At 35.8% G+C, this 25,495-nt stretch overlaps 1 protein-coding gene across 1 annotated transcript in view; it reads left to right on the top strand.

Annotated features, from left to right (window-relative positions):
* Positions 1-25,495, top strand: part of COL28A1 (collagen type XXVIII alpha 1 chain) — an 88,521-nt gene that overhangs the window by 2,980 nt on the left and 60,046 nt on the right. Inside the window, exons 3-12 of the mRNA XM_075143686.1 lie at positions 11,924-12,338; positions 13,246-13,402; positions 13,956-14,515; positions 15,200-15,220; positions 15,854-15,910; positions 17,160-17,213; positions 17,731-17,772; positions 18,475-18,501; positions 19,633-19,677; positions 22,308-22,352. Of these exons, the coding sequence (XP_074999787.1) occupies positions 12,327-12,338; positions 13,246-13,402; positions 13,956-14,515; positions 15,200-15,220; positions 15,854-15,910; positions 17,160-17,213; positions 17,731-17,772; positions 18,475-18,501; positions 19,633-19,677; positions 22,308-22,352 (1,020 nt within the window). The 5' untranslated portion in view covers positions 11,924-12,326. The remainder of the gene's footprint in view (positions 1-11,923; positions 12,339-13,245; positions 13,403-13,955; positions 14,516-15,199; positions 15,221-15,853; positions 15,911-17,159; positions 17,214-17,730; positions 17,773-18,474; positions 18,502-19,632; positions 19,678-22,307; positions 22,353-25,495) is intronic.

Consider the following 25,495-nt stretch of genomic DNA (forward strand, 5'->3'; position numbering starts at 1 on the left):
GGGTTGCTTACTGTGACAGGAGTCTCATAAACATTGTTGTATGTTGCTAGCTCAATATGTCGACAGAGGACAAAATTTTCCTACTCCACTTCAGTGCGACTGCCTGGACACGAGCATCTCTGGAGATGAAACAGTACAGCAAATACAGAGCATCACAGATTCTCAGAATGGTTGAGGTTGGGAAAGAGAGTAGGGAGTTAAGGAGAATTTACTTGGGTGAGAACATGAACCTTTAGTCCTAAATTCCATTCTGCATAGTTTAAAGCAATATTACTCAGTTTTCCCTATAGTGGACAGTGTCATTTCTACGACACTATGCAAAATTAGTATTTTTAACAAAACCAAATTTTAGCTAAGAAAAAACAAAATTTGTTACTCTTCTAATTATGGAAGAAGAGCATTAAGGATTTGGGAGATTTAAGATCTGCCATGAAAGGGATTAACAAGAGAAACAAAGGAGTCAGCATTTCCTTGCAGAAATTAAGCTGTTATTGCAATGTTCAATTTGTATACTTTAAAATGTTATCTGGTCTTCCAGGTGAAGTCACAACTGACTTCTATTAAACTAATTTTTTAAGGTGGAAGCAGGCCAGATTGAATTACCTTTTTCTTTTAAGTGTGTACTAGTTATTTTCATTATTACTTCTATAATCTCTTTATTTCAAGCCTTGCATTAATGGTGCGTAATGTTACAGCCTACATTCTGTTTATATTTGACAGACTTCTCATACAAACAATTACTGAAAAGTAAAAGCAGATGAATATTCTACTAAAACAGAGGATTGATCCAACAATTTACTGTAACAGCAAATAGCAGGAATGAATTACTTACTAATGTGCATATAAATCATAGAATCATAGAATAGTTTGGATTGGAAGGGACCTTTAAAGGTCATCTAGTCAAACTCCCAATGAATAGATATAAATGAATAAATGAATATGCCATGCACTAAATAACATAACAATTTATGTTAATGGATTTATAAACAGTTATATATTAGTAAGTTCTATTGTTTCATAAAGAAAAATAAATGCCTCATAGAAGAGTGATGTTTTGGAATACTTCTTCAGTTTTTGATTTGTAAGAGACTTTTACATAAGATGTTGGTGATTTTTACATGTCCCTTAGGTATTAACTTAATAGGGTAGGATTTATTATTTAAATGAAAGAGAAAAGCTGTTAAAATAGCTGGTAACATTTTCAGTTAGTGGTCAGCTCAAAACTACAATGCAGGAAAACCAAATATTAAACAGGTAAGCATGCCTACCCTAACCCACGTACATTTGTTTGTCTTTCCTCTTAAGCAAATCAGCTGATCTCAGACCTCTAAAACAGAGAGACATCTGAATTGGAGCACGCTGTTTCTGGTATGCCTGGGTTCTTGATCAGTTCTTTCCAAACCTGTGTGGTTAGGTCATCAATTTTGCTTTGACAAAGCAAAAATTTGCTTAGCTTATCTTTTTCATTATTGAATTTGTCACTTCTAATGCTTCTGTGTAATGGTGTGTTTTTGTATGGTTTGTTCCATTGTCAGACCTGTTGTTTGTTTAACAGAGGAAGGGATGATAAGCATTTTCATGTCATTCACGGAAGATCAGAAATGAGTCTTTTAACATCATGTTTGAAAAGTCAGGTGAAATAGGTACACATTAGCAAGTCTGGGACCCAACCCACACAGTTGCTGAGGACTTGCAATGGGAGTAAAGTACACTTATGAGAACATTTTTGTACTTTGAGTGAGATTTCTGAAATCCAGGTTAGTTTCTCAGTGAAATATGGCCTGGTATCACAGAATCACAGAATGAATGAGGTTGGAAGGCACCTCTGGAGATTATCTAGTCCAACTCCTCTGCACAAGGCAGGGTCAGCTAGAGCGGGTTGCTCAGGATCTTGCCCAGTGGGTTTTTGAGTATCTCCAAGAATAGAGACTCCACATCCTCTCCGGGCAACCTGTTCCGGTATTTGATCACACTCACAGTAATAAAGTTTTCTTCTTATTTATAAGTTACCTGAAAAAAAGATATTTTCTTGGTCCTATGTGATTAGGATTTCATAACCTGCTTTTCTGCAAGCCACGGACATGTGCGCTTTTACCTTTTCTCCTTTATTTGTTATTAACTCTCTTTAAAATTATCTGAAATAGAAATTATAAGCTGAAGTACTAATTGGGCAATTTCAGGTTCTCTCTGAATAAATTTCTTCAGATAGAAAGGCTGGTAGTTGGCCTGGAAATATTTAAATGTCACATTTTTAATGGTTTCTTTGGCACTGTTAGAGTCAGAATCTTAGTTCCTTATTTTAGCTGCCTCTCATATTTCTTTCTTTCCTCAGAAAACAAAGAAAACGCATTCCTTATTAAAGGAATAAGGCTTCCTTATTAAATATTTTCCTACTTTCTCTCTTGAATTACAGTAAATAATTTTTAATGGTCTTTCCAATGTTTTTATAGCTTTGCAAAACTTTTTAAAGAAAACATATGATAAACTATTGTTCTTCCATCCTTCCAATAATCTCACTGAATAGAGATTCACTGCCTTTAGTTTAAAAATGTGGATGAACTGGCTTTTTCCATCATTTGTGTTAATGTTTGTTGGCTGTTTTTTCTTGTCTCTAAACATATTGGAGAATTTGTATTATCCAAGAAACTACATTTCATGTGTTATATATTCACAGGGTTTATTAATTTAAGCCACAACTGTGGTCTAATGGTACAACAGTTAGTTGGCTTAGATTTCATTCTAATATTCTTTCCATTTTAACAGCATTTTTCCTCATAAAACCAGCATTTTTTTCTTTAATAATGGTAATCTTTAGGAACTTAGCAATTGTTTTGATAAATAAAGTAGGCCAAAATGTGTGCAAAAATTAAGAGTAATTCAAATAGAGTAGTCTATCCTATATCAAAGGCAAAATTGGCAGCCTGTATTTTCATGCTCATCTGTTTCATTTTTCATCACTCCACTTCCTCTGCTACTGTTGAAGTGGGACGTAGTGACTTTTTCACATCTGTTTCCAATAATCACCTACTGGTTCTTCTTATAACAAAGATGAACTTCAGTTTGTGTGTTCCTAACATTTTTCCATAGGAAAGTATGGGACATGAGTTTAGTTAATACTTGCAATAATCACGTTATCTAACTTTGGTTTTAAGAGGAAATTCTTTAGGTACTAGGGAGTCAGCAGCTTAAATATCTTACATCTTACTCATTTCTTGAGTCTTAATGATGGTCCAAATACACTAGTAACTTATACACAAACTACAGAACAGGCGTTTCCTGTGTCTCTGGCACCAGAGAGATTCAGAGAAATTTAAAAATGAAAAATTGTATTTTGAACCAGTAAATGCTGGTACTCTAATGACAGGTACCAAGCAAGTTTAATGGAAACACAAGAGCTATTTGGTGTTTATGAATGCAAAAGAATTTACCTTCTCAGAGACCAGTGTGTCACAGTTACTAGATCACATGAACTGTTGGGACATACATGTTTTATAATTGATCATTCTACCATACTCAGAAATTATATTTCCTATGTTGATCTGAAAATAAATGCTGGAACAATATTTAGTTAGTGATGCTGTGAATTTCCCAGAAGCCTTTTAAACTTTTCTGAGCCTTTTAAACTCTTGGATCTTTGCTTCTGTTTTCCACACTGTGGTTTTCCACTTTTAGTTTTCCTGTAGCTATCTCTATATTTGCACCTTTGTCCAATAACAGCATCTTTATTTATAAATAATGCAGAATATTTGTTGAGTTTTGAGGTTGTACCTAGATGATTATTAATCTGTTCATGACCATTGCATAATAGCTGCTTTTTATATTTCCCTGTTCCTTGTAATTGATATGGCTAAATAAACTTACACATAAAAAAAATCATTAAGGGTCTAATTCAACTTGACTTTTGGCAAATCTCATTTTAATCATACATTTTCTGGCCTCTCAGACATTGCTTACACTTGTGATCAGTCTCTTTTATATTTCTTGTAAGATCTACTTAATTCTAATACCATATGTGAGAATTGCTTTCATGCAGTTGTATCTCAAACTATTTTCAGCAATTTCTTCTCATGGATGAGGTATAAATTTACATTTTTTGTAACTCTGCAGAGTATTCCAAGTTTGGTCTATGTACAAGTCTGAGTTCTTTAAGAATTTTTAATCATGTAGGGACTTTGTACAGTGGAAGCTCAATTTCGAGCGTCTTTTCTTCTTTAAAGATCTCTTAAAATTCATAAGAGATCAACGTATAGCAAGGTTAGTTAACGATTTTTGATATATTTATTCAAAACAGTTTTTTCCCTACAACTTTGTTATGCTTTCCCGTGTTTGATTCCTGGAAGGCTGGCTTTTCTTTTAGTTTATGTCCATCTCTTTATTTATTGTATTTGTGTCATGTCTGCCAAGGGGGACTAGCCAAACTAGCTAAATCCTTTCAGGAATACGGAAACAGAACACCTAAATGCTACTGGAGTTTTGCATGTTGCAACACGATGTAAACATTGACTTCTTAAAGACATGGCAATTTCTAATTAAGTTATATAAATCTACTGCTGCTCTTCCCTTTACAGAAAAAGAAAAAAATATGTAGTCTGACATTGCTGTCATTCACATTACTTCTGTTTTGGATTATTACTTAAACTTGCAAAAGTTGTTGCTTGATGGAGCCTAGCAGACTGTTTCAGATGTGCTGTTGTAGTCCTCCATGCCATGATGCATACCCAATAGTACTGGTTTATCTGATTTTAGGTAAGAGAAAGTATTAATTACATATGGAGTTTGAAGCTGGGGTTCAAACTTCTCTCAGTCAATGTAAAATGTATGTCCTTTTAAAAATATGCCAAATTATACGGATTCAGCAGTGTGATTGCAAAAGTTGTAGGTACAGATTGCAAGACTATTTCCCTTAGGTTTTAGTATTTCTACTGAAAATTCTTTTGTTTGTACAGATCGTACTTTCATTCTTTGTATATGTTGTGATTATCACTTAATTTTGTATGATTTCATAATAAAATCGTAATGCAGGGTACTGTATTCAAATGCCATATATTTTCAGGATGAAGAAGGTTCTGAGGGTCCAGTAGGTCCAGTCAGCCCACCAGGTTTTTCACCTTGGGGCATTCATTAACTGAGGCATTCAAAACAATAATTCTTTTGAGAAAGGAAGGTGATTGCTTTTAGGCAGCAGAGCATCCCATGCCACTGCACAGGGTTGGATGAGAGTGAAAGAACCTCTCAACTTCTTCTTCAACCTCTTCACTTGTTCCATTAGTATCAGTTGTTGTTGCTGTCCTTGTTATTCACTGAGATGCATAGAAATGCGAGCGAGTGGAATTGAAATAAAGACTTTCACAGACACATTTATTTCCTTTTGAAGGTAATTACTTCATTTTATTAATTGAAAAACTAATCTATGAAAGTTTTGAAATTTATCTCCTACCTTATCTTTTTAGGGTATCCAGGGTCCTGAAGGAATACCTGGACGAAAGGGATCCCAAAGTTTGGGTGTTCAAGGTCCAAAGGTAACCTGTGAACAAAAAGCATGATTTTAAAAGGATAAAGTCATATATATGACTGAGGACAAATCTTTTTATACATTTAAAGCTCCTGTTCTTCTAGGGAAACTCATGAAAGAAAAGGTAACTCTTCAGTTTGGATCACTATTGGTAGCTGACCATTATAGAGAGAACTCCTCTTGAACTATATCATACATTATGATAAGCAACCTTGGTCACCAGGTGCTTACAAAAATAAATTTAAATGTAGAGGCTTTTCAAAGGGTTTTTTACAAGATTTGAAGATGAAATATGCTGTATTCTAACGAGGTTCCTCATTGCTGAGCCTGACCAAAGCACTTTTTGAAACTGATAATTTTTTGTAGCCACAAAGTGATCGCCGCACATAAAAACTTTAGTCATCTTTGCTTTAAGCTGTCAGTGAAGTCAAACATTTTACAGAAATTATTCTAAATTCAAATTTTTTTTAGGGACAACAAGGTGAGCCTGGTCCAAAAGGGCATTGTGTCCAAAAGGGACTGCCAGGAAGTAAAGTAAGTCTGTTTTGGAACGGTTACTGTTTTAATCCTTGTTCTATTTTCTTACAATTTTAAGAAAATTTACCTTAAGACTAATGCGGAACATTTCTAAGGCCAGCATTACACGTGTTCCTAAGTGACACAACAAGACTGTCATTTGAATTCTCTTGACAACCCGGAACTGTACTTCAGCAGCTCATACTACCTTGCTGATACATTCACTGATCACTTTCAGCTTTCATTGACTTTGTAGTGCTCAAAAGATCCATGTGACAGGTACTGGCGCTCCCAATCTGGGTATCTAAAAGAGAGGAATGTGTGAAATGAGTATTTAGTTTCTCAGAATCAGATCGGAACTAAGGAGTACAAACAGTTTTTCCAGGAGATATCCTCCCTCCTTGAAGCATTGTATCTTAGTCTTTTAATATCTTAGCCTTTAGCTTCCACCTTCTGTTACAGGGGGACAAATGTTTTGCCCAGACAGTAGCCTCGTTGACTAGCTGTGTCCTGATTCAATCCTGAATGAGTCACTCAGTATGAAATACTACCATTACGCATTATCATGTAGATACACCAGAGGGCAGGATTTAGATAGCATAAATATCTTTATAGCTTACATAAATTGAATTCAGCAACTAAATGATCCTTTTGAAACATCTATTGCAATCTGATTTTAAAAAGGCATATAATCATGGCTTTATTGTTATTCATAGTGTATGAATAACAATTGCACTGAATTAAGATATATCTAGTATTAGGAACAGTGGTTTTTAAAAACTGTTTAAAATACTTACTTCAAATTGCATCCATGAGCTATGTCTCCTAGCCAGAAAAAAATCTACCATTCTTTATAGTAATTATTGTCATTCTTATTGAGTGAAGAGCATACTGGGGAAAAAAAAAGTAAATTTAGGGCAGTCAGTTTTGGTTAATGTCATCGACCAAACTGATCCACAGTGTAAGTCCTTTGACATATTACATTCATGTACTATAGAATAGTCACCTTCTTTCATACTTTTATAGATCTGTATCTCATTCGCATTTGGTTGTGGCTTTCCAAGCTACAGAATCATAATTTACTTTGTCTGTCTTCATACAGAAGCTATGTCTTATCTTTGTCAGGTCTCTCTGTTTCTTTTTATTTCTTCTTTGCCGTTTTTGAGTTGCAGTAATGAGAATAGCAGGAAGTATTCAAGGATAGGTATTGTACGAGGAAAGAAAGCTGATACATGATTTTTTTCTGATAGAAGAGGTGACTTAGCATGAATGTAGGAACTAAAGGCTTTTTAACTTGAAATTCAATAGCAACATAAGATGAGTTTTACAGATAAAACTTTGTATTGCAGACCAGAGCTTTAGTATGGTCATGTAATGAGTGCATTTAGACAGATTCCGTAGTCCTGGGAGGTAGATGTACTGAGTATCTGGTTCAGAGCATGTGGTTCAGAGCAGCCATTGAAACACTGCTGTATTAAACAGCTTAGCAAGAACTATTAGTAGTGTTAAAAACAGCTGCTGTAAATCTGAAGGCATTACTTCCATCAAATTTGATTTCTAAGTGATTATAAAGCTATGAAACTATATACTGGCACTAGTGAAAAAATAAAGCTCTGAATTGCAAATCTACAATCCTGTAACAGAACTGTCGAGATCCTTATTGTACTTCCAAAGCACAGTAAGTAATGAAGAAGAGCTTAGGCTGTTTCCAGAGACTAATTACACACAACACGTAACAGATCTACAGATTTCCTAGAAAAATCTAGGAAACCAAAAACTTCACCCTGTTGCTATCTGAATACTGAATGTTTGTGAGAACTACCAGGTTATATGTGTATTTGACCAGTCAAATTGTTATGTCTAAAAATCATAAATGTTAACATTTTCTGATCTCTGCCAGATGAGAGTCGTGTTTGCAGGTCCAAAAAAAGTGAGAAATCTTTGAATACAGCTGGAAATCCATTCACTCAATTCTGTTTTGGCACATAGTACAGATAAACCTTGACGACTGCTGGAGAAAGCATTCTTCTATAGCTGGCAATCTGTTTCTGGATGGATAGGCTGTTTACAAGTCTTGATCTAAACATGCATAAGGGTAAGAATAAGTATGTAAACGGTATGAGTGATCCATGTGACAAATTTGTTACTAATGAAATGCTTGATCATCACTGTTGTGTCTGATCCAACAGATGCTGGATGCTGCCAGTAATTATCATTTATATATAGCATTAACAGATATTTAGTGTAAAAGATTGTATTCCATGGAAACTCTTTAGTCTCGGTTTGTTTAATGAAGGCAATATTTATTTAATGAAGACAACCTCAATGGAGGTGACACATGGTCATCCGTCATCTGACAGGAGATGATGTAGAGGTTTCTGGGAAAGAGGCCTTTCAGGAGCAGGCTGCAGCTGCTGGGACAGCTAATCCTTCCTCGGTTGCACTGGGGAAAGAGTATGAGCGGTGGTGGCATGTATGATTTTTTTCTGGTAGCAGCATGTTCCTCTAGTACATTTCATGTTAACAGAGCATGCACAGACTGACAATTCTGTGTAGGAATGGTACTATGTACAATCATATGGCAGATGTACGGCTCTCCCATGCAACCAGTTTAGCGTTATCTCCATCTTTGCTAAGAGCTAAGACCTCAACGAGTTACTTAGTATGTGTTGTCTCACCCTTTAAATAAGTTAAAGTTACATATGCTGTCATACTCGTGGCTCACAGCACACATGAATAGATTATGGGTGTTTGCAAAGGTGTGATTTCTAGCTGAATAGCTTTTTAAAAAGGGATCTACCCTTGGAGAAGAAGAAAGTGGGTACTTGAGGAAGTGTTTGGTCTAGCAATAGAGGAGACCTGGCTCCCATGCAAGGTGAAGGGTGCTTCTACTAACCTGAATGAAGGCAGAGACTTTTTTATGCCCACTGGTCAGTGATGCCCTATTCTTTTTCCCCCTATTCTTTCTTCTTCACCAAAATTTTAATGAAATCAGCAGGAAATGTCCTCTGATTACTTAAAAGCTCAGTATACTCTGCTTACCTAAAAGCTCCTGGTTAGCATATTCCACTGCTGTTATTTAAACACCAAATGAAAAGCAAAGCAGGCATGGTTTATCTACACCATTTTATAACGGCAATGGTTTGTGAAACACCACTTGCTTCAGCATCTGTGGCCAGGGAGATCAAACGTTGCAATAACTGTCCAATTTAGGAGAAATCCTATAAGACATTCAACTACATCGCTATTAGGGTCTGTAACTGTACCAAAAATAAAGAATGAGGATCTGATTAGTGAAGTTTAAGTAATTAATTCTTTTTCTTTGTAATTTTTCATACTGCAGAATTTGAAAGTAATCTGAATCTTAGAATGTTACTCTCCTCAGTGGATTGCTTCTTTCCCTTCCTGCTCATAATTGTTTTAACTTCCTTCAAGAAGAATACAGCATTTGTATCCAGATTTATGAAATGTGCCTTCTGGTACCGAAAGTTATTTGATAAACAATGAAACTAACACTGGTTTGCTTTGGGTCCTACGTCCCCTCACTGCCAGCCATACAACAGTAACCTCAGATTTCCTAATATTTCTATTTATAGAAATGCACCCAGGTACTCCTCCAGTGCTTGGAGTCCTCTTTTGCAGTACTTCTGCTCCCTTCTCCCATTACTTAAGTTTCTTGTCTTCATTCCCTTTCCCTGTCCTCCCTGCTCCCACCACCCCTACCAGCCACCCACGTCTTTTCCCTCTGTTCTGGTAAGAGTTAGCAAATGATGTGTCTGGTTTGCAGCCTTGGGCTCTGATTGCCAAGTTCATGAGTTCATCTGGACTGAGCAGCCGGTGGAGGAAACTCAGGTAAGGGCTGACCTCTCCTTGCTGTGTGTGTGTGTCAGGGGGTGGTGGTGGTAGATGCCACCAAGTGCTGCATTCACTGCACGGCTCCTGTTTCTTATTCAAGGTGCACAAACTTAGTATCTCTGCTTTAAATTTGGTAGAAAGTTGCCAAAGAACTCAAAGGCTGACTGCATGAAATTCACTTATGTTAGAAAAGAGGCTCGCAGGATTCTGCAGGCGGGAAAAAAGTTTTCCCCACCTTGTTTATTCTGCCGTAAGGGAAAATAACCCCCATTAATTTTAATATTTGGTTTTATATGGGTGTAGTAGGTAGACTGCTTCAGGTGTAGTTCGGTGGATTTATAATCACAGAAGTCCGGTGTTTGCTACTTGTGTACTTATAGAAGCCCTTCTTGTTGCCTTAGGCTTAGGGAATCACTAAATGGCTTTAATATTTTCCATTTTGCATTTTTAATTTAGTATATGAAACAACATTAATGTTAATCTTTTGATTTATAGTTATTCTTTTTTCTTTCTGTTTCTCTATTTTCCCCATAATAAAATCTGGATTATAGCAAATCATCAGACTTGTTAATGAAATTTCTTGATCAGGAGACCGGGAATTCTCTGAGAGCACGTGTTCGTACTCTACCATGTTGTGCTCTAATAGCTTTCTAGAGGACATGCTGTGAAAGAGCTATGCTTGATGCAGCATAAACAGGTGTGGTTTAGCATTTTTTGGAAAGCTGAATGCCTTCGAGAAAGACATGTCAATGGCAATTGATAAGCATGGTATTCACTCTATTTCTAATAAATGACCTGATTAAATCTGAAGTATGAAAATCAAAGTTCAGAAATTCTGTATTCTCTGCCTTTTCCTTTTCATCTTTCAGATGCACTCTTCTTACAAAACTAAAAAAGCAGAAATTACTTACAGAGCATGCAAAGCCTCAACTTTTGTATTTTTTGGTAAGACAACGATTCCTAAGCTTTGCCCACTACTTGCCATACTGAAAGTGTCTTCTGGGTAATGAGAAGTATTCATTTCACTGTGCAACTTCCACCAGGTGCTGGAACAAAAAGAGCACACACAGTCTTTGGATTTATAAACACAAAAAAGCAATGAATAGACAACGTTACTGTCCTGTAGAATTAGATACTGAATCTATTTTTGGTGTATACATTTAAAAGTAGTGTCCCAGACATAAACTACTAAGGTGATCTCAAGTCTAGAAAATCTGTCTTGAGAAAAGTCAAAGGGTGCAACTTACATGGCATTTAGGCAGATTTTTTTTAAAGCTATTCAGCACAGTTGGATCCATAATAACTGTTTATACATTTTCAATCCTATGTTTTTGTTAAAAGATTGGACCTCTGCCAAAAAATCTTCAGTCAAAACTATCTTTTTATTATGTTTTTTGAAATTATTCATAAATTTTTTAATTATAACTGAAACATTTCAATGCTTAAGCACATAGCAGTCCAGGGACCTGATTCATCCCAGCGATGAAGCCCGAGTTCTCCTTTCTGCAGCACCACCCGAAGGAGCTCTCCATTCTGTCCTGCCACCAAAGCGCCGAGGGCTGTCTTGCCTGACGGGCAATGCCCGTCCAGAGGCTGGGTGCTGACCTTCTGCTGGGCATCTGCACAAAACTCCCTCAAAGCGTGTCATGATTCCTTGAGACTTAGACTTACTATTGGCGTACTTCCTTTCACCCCGATTTTTTACGTAACACTGTGACAATATGATTTTACTCTGAAGCCTGCCGTTAGAGCAAACATAATTTGCCTGCAGCATGCTGAGAGCTACCTAAATGACAGCCCCCTTTTAGATATCCTATCTGTGACCGACCCCTCAGAGGAGTTAAAGAGCAGAAAGAATTTCTGAGGAAAACAGCTCAGGAAGACTTTTTTTTTTTTAAGTTGTCTTTTATTATTGTAATTGTTAATGCAATTACCACCTTTGAGACATGCTCATGGTCCTGGCAGACTCACAAACCATTGGGTCAAAATTCAGTTCTAGCCTGCAAATGATAATGTGCTAATCTCACATCTCTGATCTAGCCAGTGCTGCAACATTAACATGGACAAGCTGAAGAGGTGTGGCTGCCAAAGTGATGGGTAAAGATGCAGATTGTCTAGAAGTGAGTTTTTTAATGTAAAAGTTCAGTTATTTAAAATGGGAAAACACTTGTGCTCCCAGACTGACACTGTCCCTTTAATAAAATGGCTTGGTCTCCCACTCAGCCCTGGCTAAGTGCCTGACTATCTTCATTTAAACTTTGGCCAACTAAATAGCAATAATGGACCATAAAAGATCTAGATGCAAGGTAGAGCCATTTACAAGTGCATAGGCTATTTATTTACATATCGCTTTATTTTTGTAAACAAAACATATTTTCCAGTATGACCTACTGGACACATTTTCAACACTGACAGCTTATTCAATCCACAATTTGCTTTTTGAATGCCTTCAAAGGTAAGAGACTTAGTTATTTCCTTTCTATTTTTAGAGGACTGCACTTATGCTTTCTGTATATGTAACTGCTTAATGGACTCGAAAAGGGAATTTAGGAACGATATTTAGATTTAATGTATTGTCTTTGTTATTAATGATATTTAAAATGAATTATTGTAAATTATAGGCATTTTTTGTAAATCAGTATTAATGGAGTTCAATTTTCTGTAGAAATATGTTGAATCGCTGACTTAAATATTGTAATATACATTTTATTAGTGTATATTGTTATTATAATAGTATATTGTCGTTATGGAAAATATTGCACACATTCTGTTGCAGTCATGTAACATTAATAACACATTCATGTATTGAATTTCATTATAAGCCATTGTTTCTTAGAAGAATAAGTTGTTCATACTGATGCTCTAGATCTAGGTAATATATCCGGATCCTAAAACACCCAGATCTTTGTTTATTTCTAACAGTTAGGGATTTCTAGAAACAAATGATATTCTATGTTTTCTCTAATATTTCTGCTAATTTAATATAATTATTAGTTTAATAGCAAAATATGTTAATAGCAATATGCATTATTAACAATTTCTTTTACCCTTCTTCGTTAGATGTTCAAATGAAATCTAAAGATAGCACTGTCTTTTTTTAAGAAAGAAAAGGGAGCACTGTGTTTGTTCTACCCTTATTTCTTTTCTAATAAAACAGATTCTAATATACATGTGAGCTACTGTTGGGATTGAACTGGCTGCTATGCTTAAATCACCTACCCAGTGACTTTTTATAATTGTTTTTTATATGTTGTCTCTAGAATTGTGCTTCCCGCAAATGTGTACTCCGTATGTAAAGTCTCTGTATTTATTTATTTGCATCTGTTAATGAAGTATTCACAGGTGTTTTTTACTTTTAACAGGAAGGAAAAGGCGTCTCATTTGGGATCAAAGTCACTATGTGGAAAAAACATTTTTTCTTTTGCTTTTTACTTCTGGCTGTGACAACAAACCAGATAGTATGTGGGCAAAACAGAAAGAAAGGAAAGAATTCTTATTCTGTTGTGCAAAATGATGAAGGTAAAACCATTTTCTTAAAATTTCTGATTGACCATGTTGTATGTCTCGGCATATTTCAGGATAGTTAGCTAGTGATTGACAACTTATGTATGCATTTATAAAATATGATTTATTTTCATTATCAGGCCTGGAAAATGCTGTGGTGACATTTACTTGTCAGTTTGATGTATGATTTTCATTGATACACATATCTCTCTTAAGATAAATGGTAAAGAGCCTAATCATTGGTTTGAAATTGCATGTGGAAAATTTTATATACAAAACCAACTAAAATGCTAAAACAATCCCATCAAGACCCTAATTTGAAAGTTTTTGTCTGTAGACTGTATTTAATAATACTGGTATGAATTAAAGTAACTTAAATTTAGTTACGTGACTTCAGTAGAATTTTTTGGCATTTACAGTGAAATTTATTCTTAGGCTTTTTACTGGGAAGACAGATAAATCCTTGGGGAAATGGTATGAGGATTGGAATTGTTGCAGAGAATTATGTTAAATCTGTTGCACAGGTGTGCCCATCATTCATAGATTTAACTTTCTTGTTCCATTACAGGTGATATGTGTCTCGTTGATATAGTCTTTATCTTGGACAGTTCAGAAAGTGCCAAAAATCAGTTGTTTGATTTACAGAAGAATTTTGTTCAAAACTTAACTGACAGCATTTTCCAGATGAAGCCAGTTAAGTCTCAGAAGTATAATGTCAAACTGGCAAGTATGCAGTTCAGCAGCACAGTCAGCATTGATCATCCCTTTACAGCCTGGAAAAATGTGCAGAATTTTAAAGAGAAAATCAAGTCTCTGGGCTTTATTGGCCACGGCACCTACTCCTATTATGCAATTTCCAATGCCACTCAGCTGTTTAAAACTGAAGGTCGTAAGAGAAGTGTGAAAGTGGCTTTTTTGATGACTGATGGTGTGGATCATCCAAACAGCCCTAATGTCCAGGGTATAGCCACAGCAGCTAGGAGTCTTGGGATACATTTTTTTACCATTGGCCTTTCTAAGAGAAAAGTCCAAGAAGAAAAATTGCGTGTGATATCTGGTGATTCATCCTCTAAACATGTCTTATGCCTGGATGATCAGAACCTGATAGTTAATGTAGCATTGGAACTGGTAAGTAATGCTGATGTTAATCTTGTAACGCATCTATCCATGGCAGATTTCATTTAACTTTAATAAATAAGTCCTGAAGGCAGTGCAGGGGGTTTTGTGGTGCATGACTCTGCTACATCAGGAGTCAGGACAGAGGGAGCTTCCTCCTCCCCGCCACTCTCCAAGGAGTTGTGTGCTTGGACCATAATAGCTCAGCTATGGATCACTGATGGAGGGACAGGGTATTTACCAGCACACAGAGTGTGTCTCTGAGTGTATGATAATACTTTAGAAGGTAACTTGTTCTCATGCATAAGGGTGATAAAATCACTGAGTCCTTCCCCTATACATTATGTTTATTAGGGCCTTCCATAGTAAGGCCTTTCATTAGGAAGTCTTCTCCTGTTCCCCTTGTTAGCATTGTTCTTTAATATCATCTGTTTAGCTGTCCCATTACATCTCATTTGTTTTCTGATCATTATGGGTCACATGAAGCAAGCCCCTATTCCTACCGGAGAATCCGTTTTCATACGAGTAGTTCCATAGGCTGGTTCTTCCCACTGTGGGGAAGGGGTGAAGGATGAAGGTATTCACATTCTTTACCATTAACCTTGGAAATTCTGTAAACTAGAGAGGAAAAATGGTTAAATTAGTGCTCTGTTAAATTAAATCTATGTGAAAGTAATATTTTTCTTTTCTTTTCAGGAAGCCTTGCTTCAGAAGCAGGTAGGTTTTTTGAGTTTTGTGTGTTTTGATTTCTCTTATTCATTCTATATGTCCTGATGTCTGCTTCTTCTATAATGCAACAATGCTCCAGGATTAATCAACCTTCCTTTCCTGAGTAAAGTTTCCAACCATGGTTGCTTTTATTTTAACTTTCATCCATTTCTTCCATCCCTTCTCCTGAGAAATCTACAACTTCTGTTCATTAGTGATTAGTATCAACAGTAAGACATAAAGAACTCTTCCTACCAGAGTGGAATAGGACTAGTACGATGCATGCAAGTTCATTAGTGGTCTCATTAGAAAACAATAGCAATGTCAAAATGGTCCAAAAATCATGTAAGGTTTCATGGTACTATAACTATGTATATGCTACCTTAAACGTTTGTGGTTACAGTAGTAACAGATTTATTTGTTTTTGTTATAAATAAATCAAGCAACTGATTTTGATTGGGCCACACAGAAGTGTACTGTAGTTTATATAAGAAATATATATATATGAAGATCATTTATTTTCTGTTATTTCACTTTTATGTTCCCTCATCTGTGGCTAGGCAAAACCAGAGTTTTTGCTTTAAAAATTTGAAATAATACGTTTGAAAAATATTCTCCTTAATGTTTCTATTAACCTTGTAGTGTATGCGGAAGAACTGTGGGTGTGAAAAGGGAGTAAAAGGAGACAAAGGCGATTCTGTAAGTATGCATTCATTTGAAAAGCCTCCAGAATTTGAATTTTAATCATTGAGATCAATGTTGCACAGTATTTTAATTGGTTACTATGTCTGTAAAAAGCAAGATATTAGCTGTGCATGTACTGCAAAAAGAAGTGATGTATCATAGCATATCACTGTGAAAGGCCACTGTTATAAGAGCTCAGAAAAAAATCTATCCATAATCACATACTATCTTGGAAATATATTTATATTACTGGGTAATAAAACTCTGTGGATAAATAGGTACATGATTTTGAAGCCCAAATCAAAAAGCTATTCTTGAATCTTGCAACAGGGAAGGAAAGGTCCATTAGACAAAGATTTGCTTCCACCAGCAGCTTCTGTTTGCGTGAGGGATAAAGGTTCAAAAGATTGAGGCTGATGGCATATATGAAGAAAGGTCTAAAACTCTGCCTCCAACACTCTCTTTTCTTTTGTGACACTTCAACACATAGCTGTTTCTTGGCCCTGGTAAAGAAGAGAGAAGTGGGAGTTCAGACAGCGTGTGACCTCTCTGATCCCTTTTGTATCTTTAATAGCTCCCCCAGAGACAACCAAGGTACATACGGAGGTTTTTGCCTTTCTCCCTAGACGCTAAGTGACTGGTCAACCACATGTGTAGCAGGTTATGACAGCAGGGCCTATCATCCAGTCCCTTGGCTCCGGGTAATGCGCATCTGGAACTAAAACCCCTGTTTCCAATATAAAATTTAAGAACCAAGAGTTTTAGGTTATTTTATCAAAAATGGTTAGATGTAACCTATTATATATGTATTTTTTATATATACACATATACGCCACCTTCATGATCCTCCAAACAGGAATAATGGTGTAGTAATTTTTTATTTTGGGGCTGCTGAATATTGACACTAAGCTGTTCTGTGCACAGTTTTTTTTTAAGCAGAGAAGATCAGATAGTGGTGGGTAACTCTGAAAAATGGAGAGGAGGAACTGTGTATGTTTTCCGTGACACCTTCCTGGTTAGATTTTCAAATGCTCTGTAGAAAACGTATTTCTTGTTGAATATTGATTAAAAAATCACAGATACCTTATAATACCAGATTTTTTTTAGCTAAGTGAAAGTGTCGCACATGCCATACCTGAGTCAGTGTGGGTTTCTACCTAAGCTTATTCCAGAATGATTTTGGCCTGCCCCCAAGATACAGTCTTAGAGAAATTGGAGAATTTTATCCTCACAATGGTAATAACATTTTCCTGCTTTGTTTCAGGGCAGTGCTGGTACCAGAGGGGAAAAAGGTGAGCCAGGAGCAAAAGGAAACAAGGTAAAGTGAATTTAAAAAAATAAAGCAAATTTCTATCTAGTTTTATTCAAACCACAGAAGTGAATATAGCAAAGGAAAAGTATGTTAAAATATGATTTAAAATATTGACTTTTGCTATGAGAGGTTTATAGTTAGCTGCTTTAGAAGTGAGAGAGAAAAATCTGAAACTGAACTGCTACCAAGTTAACACTATCATTCCAGTTTTTCTCTGACAGCAGAGGTGTCTGAATCTAGCTGAAGGCTCTCTAAGCTCCACAGAACTTTCTAACAGTACACAAATGTCTTGAGCAGAGCAGCTTGTTCTGATGACTAAGATTTCAGTCATCTAATAGTAGTAGTTGAATTTTCTATGTTAATATTCAGGAATTGTGTGTCCTTATTGTGGAAGGAAGAAGTGTGGATGTTCGTAAATAGGAAAAGCAACTTCTGCTCCTTAACCAGTGTTCTTGGTTTTAGTGTAATAGTGATAAATAAAAGAGCAATACATATTTCAGTTGTATTACTTTGCTTCCAATAGGGCGATGCTCAAAAAGGAGATCATGGAGAAAAAGGTGAAGAGGTATGTGACTACTACCGTGCTAACTCGTATTTGGTCTTTTCAGATTATCTTCCAGATCCTGATTCACAGTTTAGTTCCACTGAACTGAAAATGTGTTTTCCATTTTTCACACATCTACTTTATTCAATTATTTAGAGCACCTAAACTAAGTTCTGGTTTAGAGAAGCATCTATACTGAGAGAAACAGTCTGACCAGTGTGCTTAAGTATAGAGATGGGATGCTGCTGACAAAAGGAACTTTTGAAGCTATGTGATTTTGTATTGACTTACATTAGACTTATCCCAAAGATAGAATTTAAAATGTCATCACTAAAAACATCTAGATAGTTCTGGAATGGCTTCTGACATCTGCTATTTCTCAGCTTGAATTCTTGTTGATTCACAGTAGAAAGATTAACACTACTCCATGCATAAGATCAATTCAGTTTAAAAGTCCCATTTAAATGGTAGTGTATATCTGCTAAGAGGCTGGCAAACTGAGTGGTGTATTTATAGTTAATGTTATGAGGAAAAAATACACATCTAAATTTGCAGAGAACTATATGTTAAATGATTCCAGAGAGATATTTTATGGTTGTGAATAGTTAAACTTCTGAAACATAATTCTTTACTGTTTTTTTTCCCCTACTTAAATTAGTAGTATGTTACGCCTTTGCTTTCTCTTTTATGATTTTTTCCTTTTTTTTTTTAATTTTCAAATAGGGAGCTCCTGGCTACAAGGGAGACAAGGTAAGATTTTTACAGAGTAGAAGTAGTCTGAAAATAGATTGTCACTTGCTGACAGTGTTTGTGAAAGAATAGAAAGAAGAGCCTGTCTTGTCTTTTTGTCATGAGAGCTCCCAATGCAATCCCTAGAAGTAAATTCATCATTTATGTTAATGCTTGCAGACTGGCTTGTTGGAATTAAAAAAAAAAAAAATCAGAAAATGTAATCTAAATATAAAAAGAAAAATGTCAAAGACCAGAAATAAAGCTCCTGGAAGGAAAAAAAAAGTTGAGGGTTGAATAAGAGGTTAAGTAGAAAGAATGTGAAATTGTTTACTACAAACACAAATAGATGCGGCAATCATTAGCTTTCAAAAAACTTACCACAAGGAAGTTTACTTTTAAGCTAATTATAACTTGCAAGGGCTAATGCTTGATCAAAAAAAATCTCAAGATAGGCTCTCTAAGAAGCTAAAAAAATTATACACTTCAATGACTTGCAAGATTCTATAGCTGAAGTTTACGTTGCGAACTGGACCATCATAGCCCGAATAGAAACAGAGATAATCCCATTTTGACTTTGCTTGGTTTGGACACTTATCTCTCTACATTGTTAATAAAAGCAGTGCCTCTCTGAATCTTTGTATTCATTAGAAAAATGCTTCAGTCAATTTTATGGAAATATTTAATGGAAATGGGAAAAGTAGACTCATATGTCTACTTTTCCTATGTCTATTCATATGTTAAATCATCAGTGGAACACATTAGTAATTCTTTTTCTTCATTCCATTGGTACAATTTCACAATTGTTATTCAGAAAAATCTCAGACATCACAGTAATGAAATCAGAACACAGAGAGGATCTCTGGAGGCAGCGCAGCGAGGTGGAAAAAGACAGTAAAACTTACTAGATATTAAATGTATTATCCTCTTACAATGTAGGATGGAAATTTTGTAGGCATTCTGAAAGAGCAAAAGTATTTATCTTGAGTAGAGCAGACCATATCTTCTACAGACCATATCTAATGATGCCACTCTCAGATCCTCAGAATCTACTAAACCTCTTGTGCTACTGAACTGCTTGCACAGTCTTTAATGCATGTAATGTAATCAAAACATCTTGTTTAGCTGTTAACCTTTTGATTTTTTATAAAGGGTGAAAGAGGAGAATGTGGATCCCCAGGAATAAAAGGGGAAAGAGTAAGTGTAATTTTTATTTGAACTGTTTCACGTTGATGAAGGTACTAGAAAATCATGTAACATATTCATAAACATAGCGTGTAAAAATTATTGTAAATTTGGAACATCTTATAATTCCCTGGTAGTAGAGATACATTCATAGAAATACTATTCGTAGAAACTGAACCCACAGTTCACCATATTCTTTTTTCCATTTTGCAGAAGAAATGTAGTCACTTACTTAAAACAAAAGCTGTCCTGACCAATACCAAACCCTGCTTACAAAGGACTGTGAGTGTGTTACAGAGTTCACCAGATTTTCTTTCTTAAAATGTTAATTTTAATTCAAGTGTGTAAAGTTATATTACAATAGAAGCAGGTTCTTACACAACCTGAACAACTTTCAGGTCTACCAGCCCATCCGTGCTGATAGGCATTCACACTTCTGTCTAGTCCTCCTCTTCTTTTAACCTGAAATGCAGAAGTGATACAAGTGAATATACATTTTAACCTGGTTTTTACACTCTGAAAGATGGCAGGATAATGTATTCCTGAGTGAGATAATCATGTATCTTGAGTTCATGTAAGCAGGTTTGTATGAATACTACAAACCACTGATTTGTAGTTAAGTTGTTAAGTACTACCAACCAGATTGCAACTGATCGTTCTATTAAAGCACATTTCTTCAGTTTTAACATCCGTAGTAGGCTTACTTTTATCAAAGACCAACTTGAAAAGTTTGTGGTTCCTGGAACCTGTTACTTGATGATGAATTTCAGGTAGGAATTAGGAAATATTCAAAGCAGCAGTATTTGTCACAAAGAAAAAAGGGCATTATGTTATAATAAAAATCTAAAGGCTGAGGATATCTTGTGAGATGATGGGGTTCAAAATGGCAGCAAGTGAGTCAGAAAAGGCTGAAAATCAATGAAAAAGGAGAAATAGTTGCATCTCTCAGAGGAATAAAGAAAGATCATAACTTCTTTATCCAGGCAATATGTGAGAAAAAGCACGAGGTTATGTGAAATGTCTACTAAGAAAAAAGGAAGCTGTTCAGAAGCTGGCAAAGAACATAATCAAAGCAGCCAAGAAATCTGGATGTAGAAAACATATGCCAGGGCTGCCGGAAATTTGCTTGTTTCATTTCTGTTGAGGACAGTGATGAAAAAAAAAAATTTGACATCTGCAGAGGATCAGAGATTATAATGGAATATGGACTTCAAGAACTTAGTGAACAAATGAAAATTATAGTCACTTCCAGAATTCCCAGCTTTACATTTAAAGATGCAGAAGATAGAACAAAACGATTTTTTTTTTATGAAAGTAGTCTACGCTGGACAAAATCATCAGAAACAAATGTATGAGAAGTAAATTCAATATTCCGAGGTGGATCTTTAACTGCAGTGATGGATATTGAAGCACAATTGGCAGTAGTGTCGTCTGATTTGAAAACGTTGCATTTTTCCCCCACCGCTTTCCAATCTCACTAATCAGACTGAGTCCAGCAGAGGTTTTAATGCTGTGAATCTGAGTTTCTTCAAAAGCTGTTCAGGCTTGAACTTCAGACAGTTTGTGTTCGGCTCTGAAATCAAAACTGACTCCAGACATATGTGTGTATTCTACCAAAAGTAGCTATCATCGCATCAGCGTATTGTTGTTTGTGCCATCCATTGCTTGTGTAGGTTTGTAAATGGGCTAGAACTGAGTGGGGTTATCTGCTCTCTGGTGGCTGATGCTTGGCCTGGGAGCAAATGCCAGGGAGTAGAGAATTGTTAAAAAATTCTGAATCTGAATCTGTAGGGGAAGACAGTCGATGGGGTGTGGCTGCATAGGTATCACTGCTAAATTTGTCAAGGCTATTAGAAGTTCAAAATGTGACACATGCCTTGAAAAATGCAGCAGTCTGCCAGTGCTTCTGTGTGTGGAGATGTTGCTAATTAAAAGAGAAGAAAGAGAAAGAAAAGACCAGTAAACTATTTGCTGAAAGCTATTTTTGCTTTAGAAATAAATTATAACTGAGTATTGAGTCAACTGGAAGTGAAATCCTGTAGAATATGCATTCTGGTGACCGAAGACAAAACAGTGCAGCAGAAAGATTTGTGAACAATCTACAGTGGCGGTAACTGGTAAGAGCTTATTAAATGGAGAAATGACAGCTAATGGAATAAAAAAATATGGCATTTTACTTTTTTTTGATGCATTTTTTAATGGTTTTTGCGAACTATTAGTGTGACTCTGCCATGCTACTGATCAGCAGTTTGAGTTAATAAGACAAAGTTACCTGAAGTTATTCTGGTATAAGCACTGCAGCGTTTTTTTTAAGAATTCTGTATCTAATATACTTCTAGAAATTGAATTTAAAGACCTGTAGGAAATATCAACTAGTTAATCAAATAGCTAAGATGTTAAGTAGCCATCCACATTATTTGTTATATATGAAAAGTATTTTAACCAAATATTGAGGATGGAATGTAACAGGCAGTTACTGAATACAGAATGAGAACAGCAGTACTCTGGAGAGAGAATAAACTCCCTAGAAAATGCTTAAACAGAGATATGAGTCATTACATGTACACTGCAGTTTTCAATACTTCAAAACAGATAATTGCAGTTTCCTATTAATCTGATTATTTAATCTTATTTTTCCTCAGGGTTTGGAAGGTCCTTTTGGCCCTAGGGGAGCTCGGGGACCTCAGGTAAGGGAAATAAAAGCTACCAAATAAAAAGAAAACACATTATATTCGGTAAGTTTCTTCTACATACAACCCGTCAACTCTCTGGAGAGCAGTAGGTTTGGTGCATGGGGCACCAAGGCAGCAGAGTCTGGCAAATCTTTGTCTTTTGGAAATAATTTTCAAAAAAGAAATCTTGGCTGCTGCTGCTTAAAGCTACTCAGAGGTATGTGGATGTATGGCCCACTTGGGGTCTCCAGCCGCAGAGCTCTCCTCTTACCCTTAGAGTATTATCATGCCCTGTCATACCCCTGCTTGCTAAATTCCTCTTATATTACATGGCAGCATCCACCTGTATCTTAGAAAGCCGTACCCAGTCCTCCTGAAATATAAAGCAGCCAGAGAGACTAAAATTTATTGGAGAGACTAAAATCTGCAGTAATTATTTAAAAACCTGAGAAATGAGTCAGAAAAAGTCTCAGTGTTACTAGGAGCAGAGATTACCACTCTCAGATCAGTAATCATTTATTTGTTATCTGGGCAGAAGTCCAGATCGTCCTCGCTTTGCAGTTGCTGAAAAGGGTTATCGCTGTCTTTGTGTTTCTTACAACCTCTGTAATTTCCATTAAAAAATTGGTACTAGACATGTAAAAAGAGCTGCTGTATGGAGTAGAGATCTCAAAAGTTATACCAGTCTTTTAGTAGATCCATAGATGATGTGGAATGATGACGGCCAGCACTTGTCCACTCACTTCTCTACTGAGTCTGTTTCTGGGTTATGTGAAAGGAAACATAATGGGGGCATAACAGGGTAACAGAAATTTATTACATGGTATTAAGATGTGAACATTTAGTCCTAAATGCCATTTTCAATGTTTTTAAATTATGTTTTTAAATTATGTTTTTCTGCTTTCCTTTTGCTTGCCAGTGGACATGCAATAATGCTACGAATTTATTAATTTATTATTTTATGCTCCAGTAATTCTGTCTGGTAAGCAATTAGTAAAGATGTGATCTGTGGCTCAAAAGATGACACTTATTTATTCTTGTTTATTAAAAAAATGGAAACACATGGAGTCTTAGAGGTTTTTGGCCAATTTTGACAGGAATTAATTAGAAAAATCAGATCACCAGCATTTCACTACATAAATTCAACTCACCATGCAGTATTTGTTCAGTTTTGCACATTCTGTAAAATACTAGCTGCTGTTGCAAGTCAAGCCATCTCTAAATTCTCGTACAATGATATAACCTGATTATTTTAAGGCAAAATCAATTTTTTTTTTCTTTTCTTATACAGTATCACTGCAATTAATCCTACATTATCCCAGTTTTGAGCTTAATGTTACATATCGTCATATAGTACAATGGTCTACATTCAGTTTAGGTTTGAAAGGCTCATTACAAAAAAAAATCTTAACTGCTGGAGAACAGAAACAGATGAATGTACCACTATACAAGAGGACTAATCAATGGTTACAAGGATTTACTGTAATTCTGAGCTATGAGAACTAAGTAATTACCATGGGAAGTACAACCCGCTTAATGAGTAAAAGGAACATAGCATGCAATGAGCTTGAGAATGATTTATTTTAACTTACGTATTTATATTAACAGCTTATGTTATGTATTTCTATTAGCATACCCTGCCTCAAGCACATTGCCGTTTTACTGCTCGGACATTTGTCCATCTCACATCATGATCATAATTTTTTCCTCGGGAAGATAGCTTATAAAAATGTGGTTTTTCAAAGTCTCTTGGAAATGCTTTTCAAGTACTAAGAAATTTTAAAGAATTTTCTTTATATGTTTCTTTATATGACACCAAGGTACTAAGAGAATAAAGTAGAGTTTGCTTGTTTTGAAACAAACAAAACTGCAAGATTCCTTTTAGTAAATAGTACTCAATTAAAATGCATAAACCAAGGAGTAAGGCCATATAACTGTGAGTTTGTGCACAATACAGCACTTGGGACATCACTGTACTCTTATGAGACAGTTATTCCCTAGTTTGTAAAGTTATGATTTGAGCATAATTTGGAACACTAACTATATTAATTTCATTCACTGTTTTACCCCCAATATTTGTTTTGTGATTGTATAACTGTTACTTAGGTGTGTGATTGCATTTTTGCATGTTTTGTGCAAAAGCTGCAAAAGGAAAGGAGAGAATAATAATTTATTTTTTTCTGACTGGAAGTCCATGGGAGGTACAAAATCACAGATATTCCAAAATTTTCATATCTGTGAACCAAAATGCAATATTTTGGAGGATTTACTATAGCTATTAATGATGATGGTAGCTGAAAGGGATTATTTTTGTTTCTTTTTGGATAGTTGTGTCTTTCATGTTGTTTATCGTATTTAAGAACGGGAATGAACACACTCTGAGCCCATTTTTGTGTCAGCAATGGAACCAATACATTTAGATTTGGGCCAGTTCGTGTCTTTTTATAAGCATAAAATTATCCGTATTTGACCCAGCGTTTTTACTACAATAAAGTGTAATTTTGTGGTATTATTCTTTTGATAGCTCATGATTTTTTTTCTCCAGTCACTTAAAAAACTTCATGAGGCTTCCACTTCTTTTTGATTATCAGCTCCGTTAGTGGTAGTTGCAACAATGTTGACCAATCTGATCCAGGTGGGCAGCCCAGTGGGATGTTCACTAACTCACAAGTCGGTGAACTGGAGGGTTCCAGTAAGAGTTGAAGCTTTAATGCCGGATTTGGGTGTAATCTCTTCATCCTGTGATCTTACTGCTCTTCATAATTATCAGACCTGCTTTTTTCTAGCTATTGTACCAGCCACTGTATTAGTGAAGGGACCTCCTCAAATGTCATCACTCCAGACAGAGTACCTTACCTGCTCTGTCTCTTCCAAAGAGCCATTAATTATTTCCTTGTGTGAGGGGACACAATGGTTGTAGTAATGTCAGGGAATTAAAATTAATCTCAGCTCATCATCAGAGAGGGGTGTAGGGGAAGTGATTTCTTACAAACGGAGCTAAATAGGATGTGACAGCTCAGTTTATTTGCTTGGGCAGAAGAGAGAATATGAAAATATGGCAAAGTCAGGAGCAGGAGAAGAAAGGAATGGACAGCTTCAGATAAAACAGATGCAGTTCACGTGGAGTAGTAAGATATCCTTTCTGCCAGCACTGGGTA

Source organism: Calonectris borealis, chromosome 2 (genome assembly GCF_964195595.1).
Source record: "Calonectris borealis chromosome 2, bCalBor7.hap1.2, whole genome shotgun sequence".
Classification (NCBI taxonomy): Eukaryota; Metazoa; Chordata; class Aves; order Procellariiformes; family Procellariidae; genus Calonectris; species Calonectris borealis.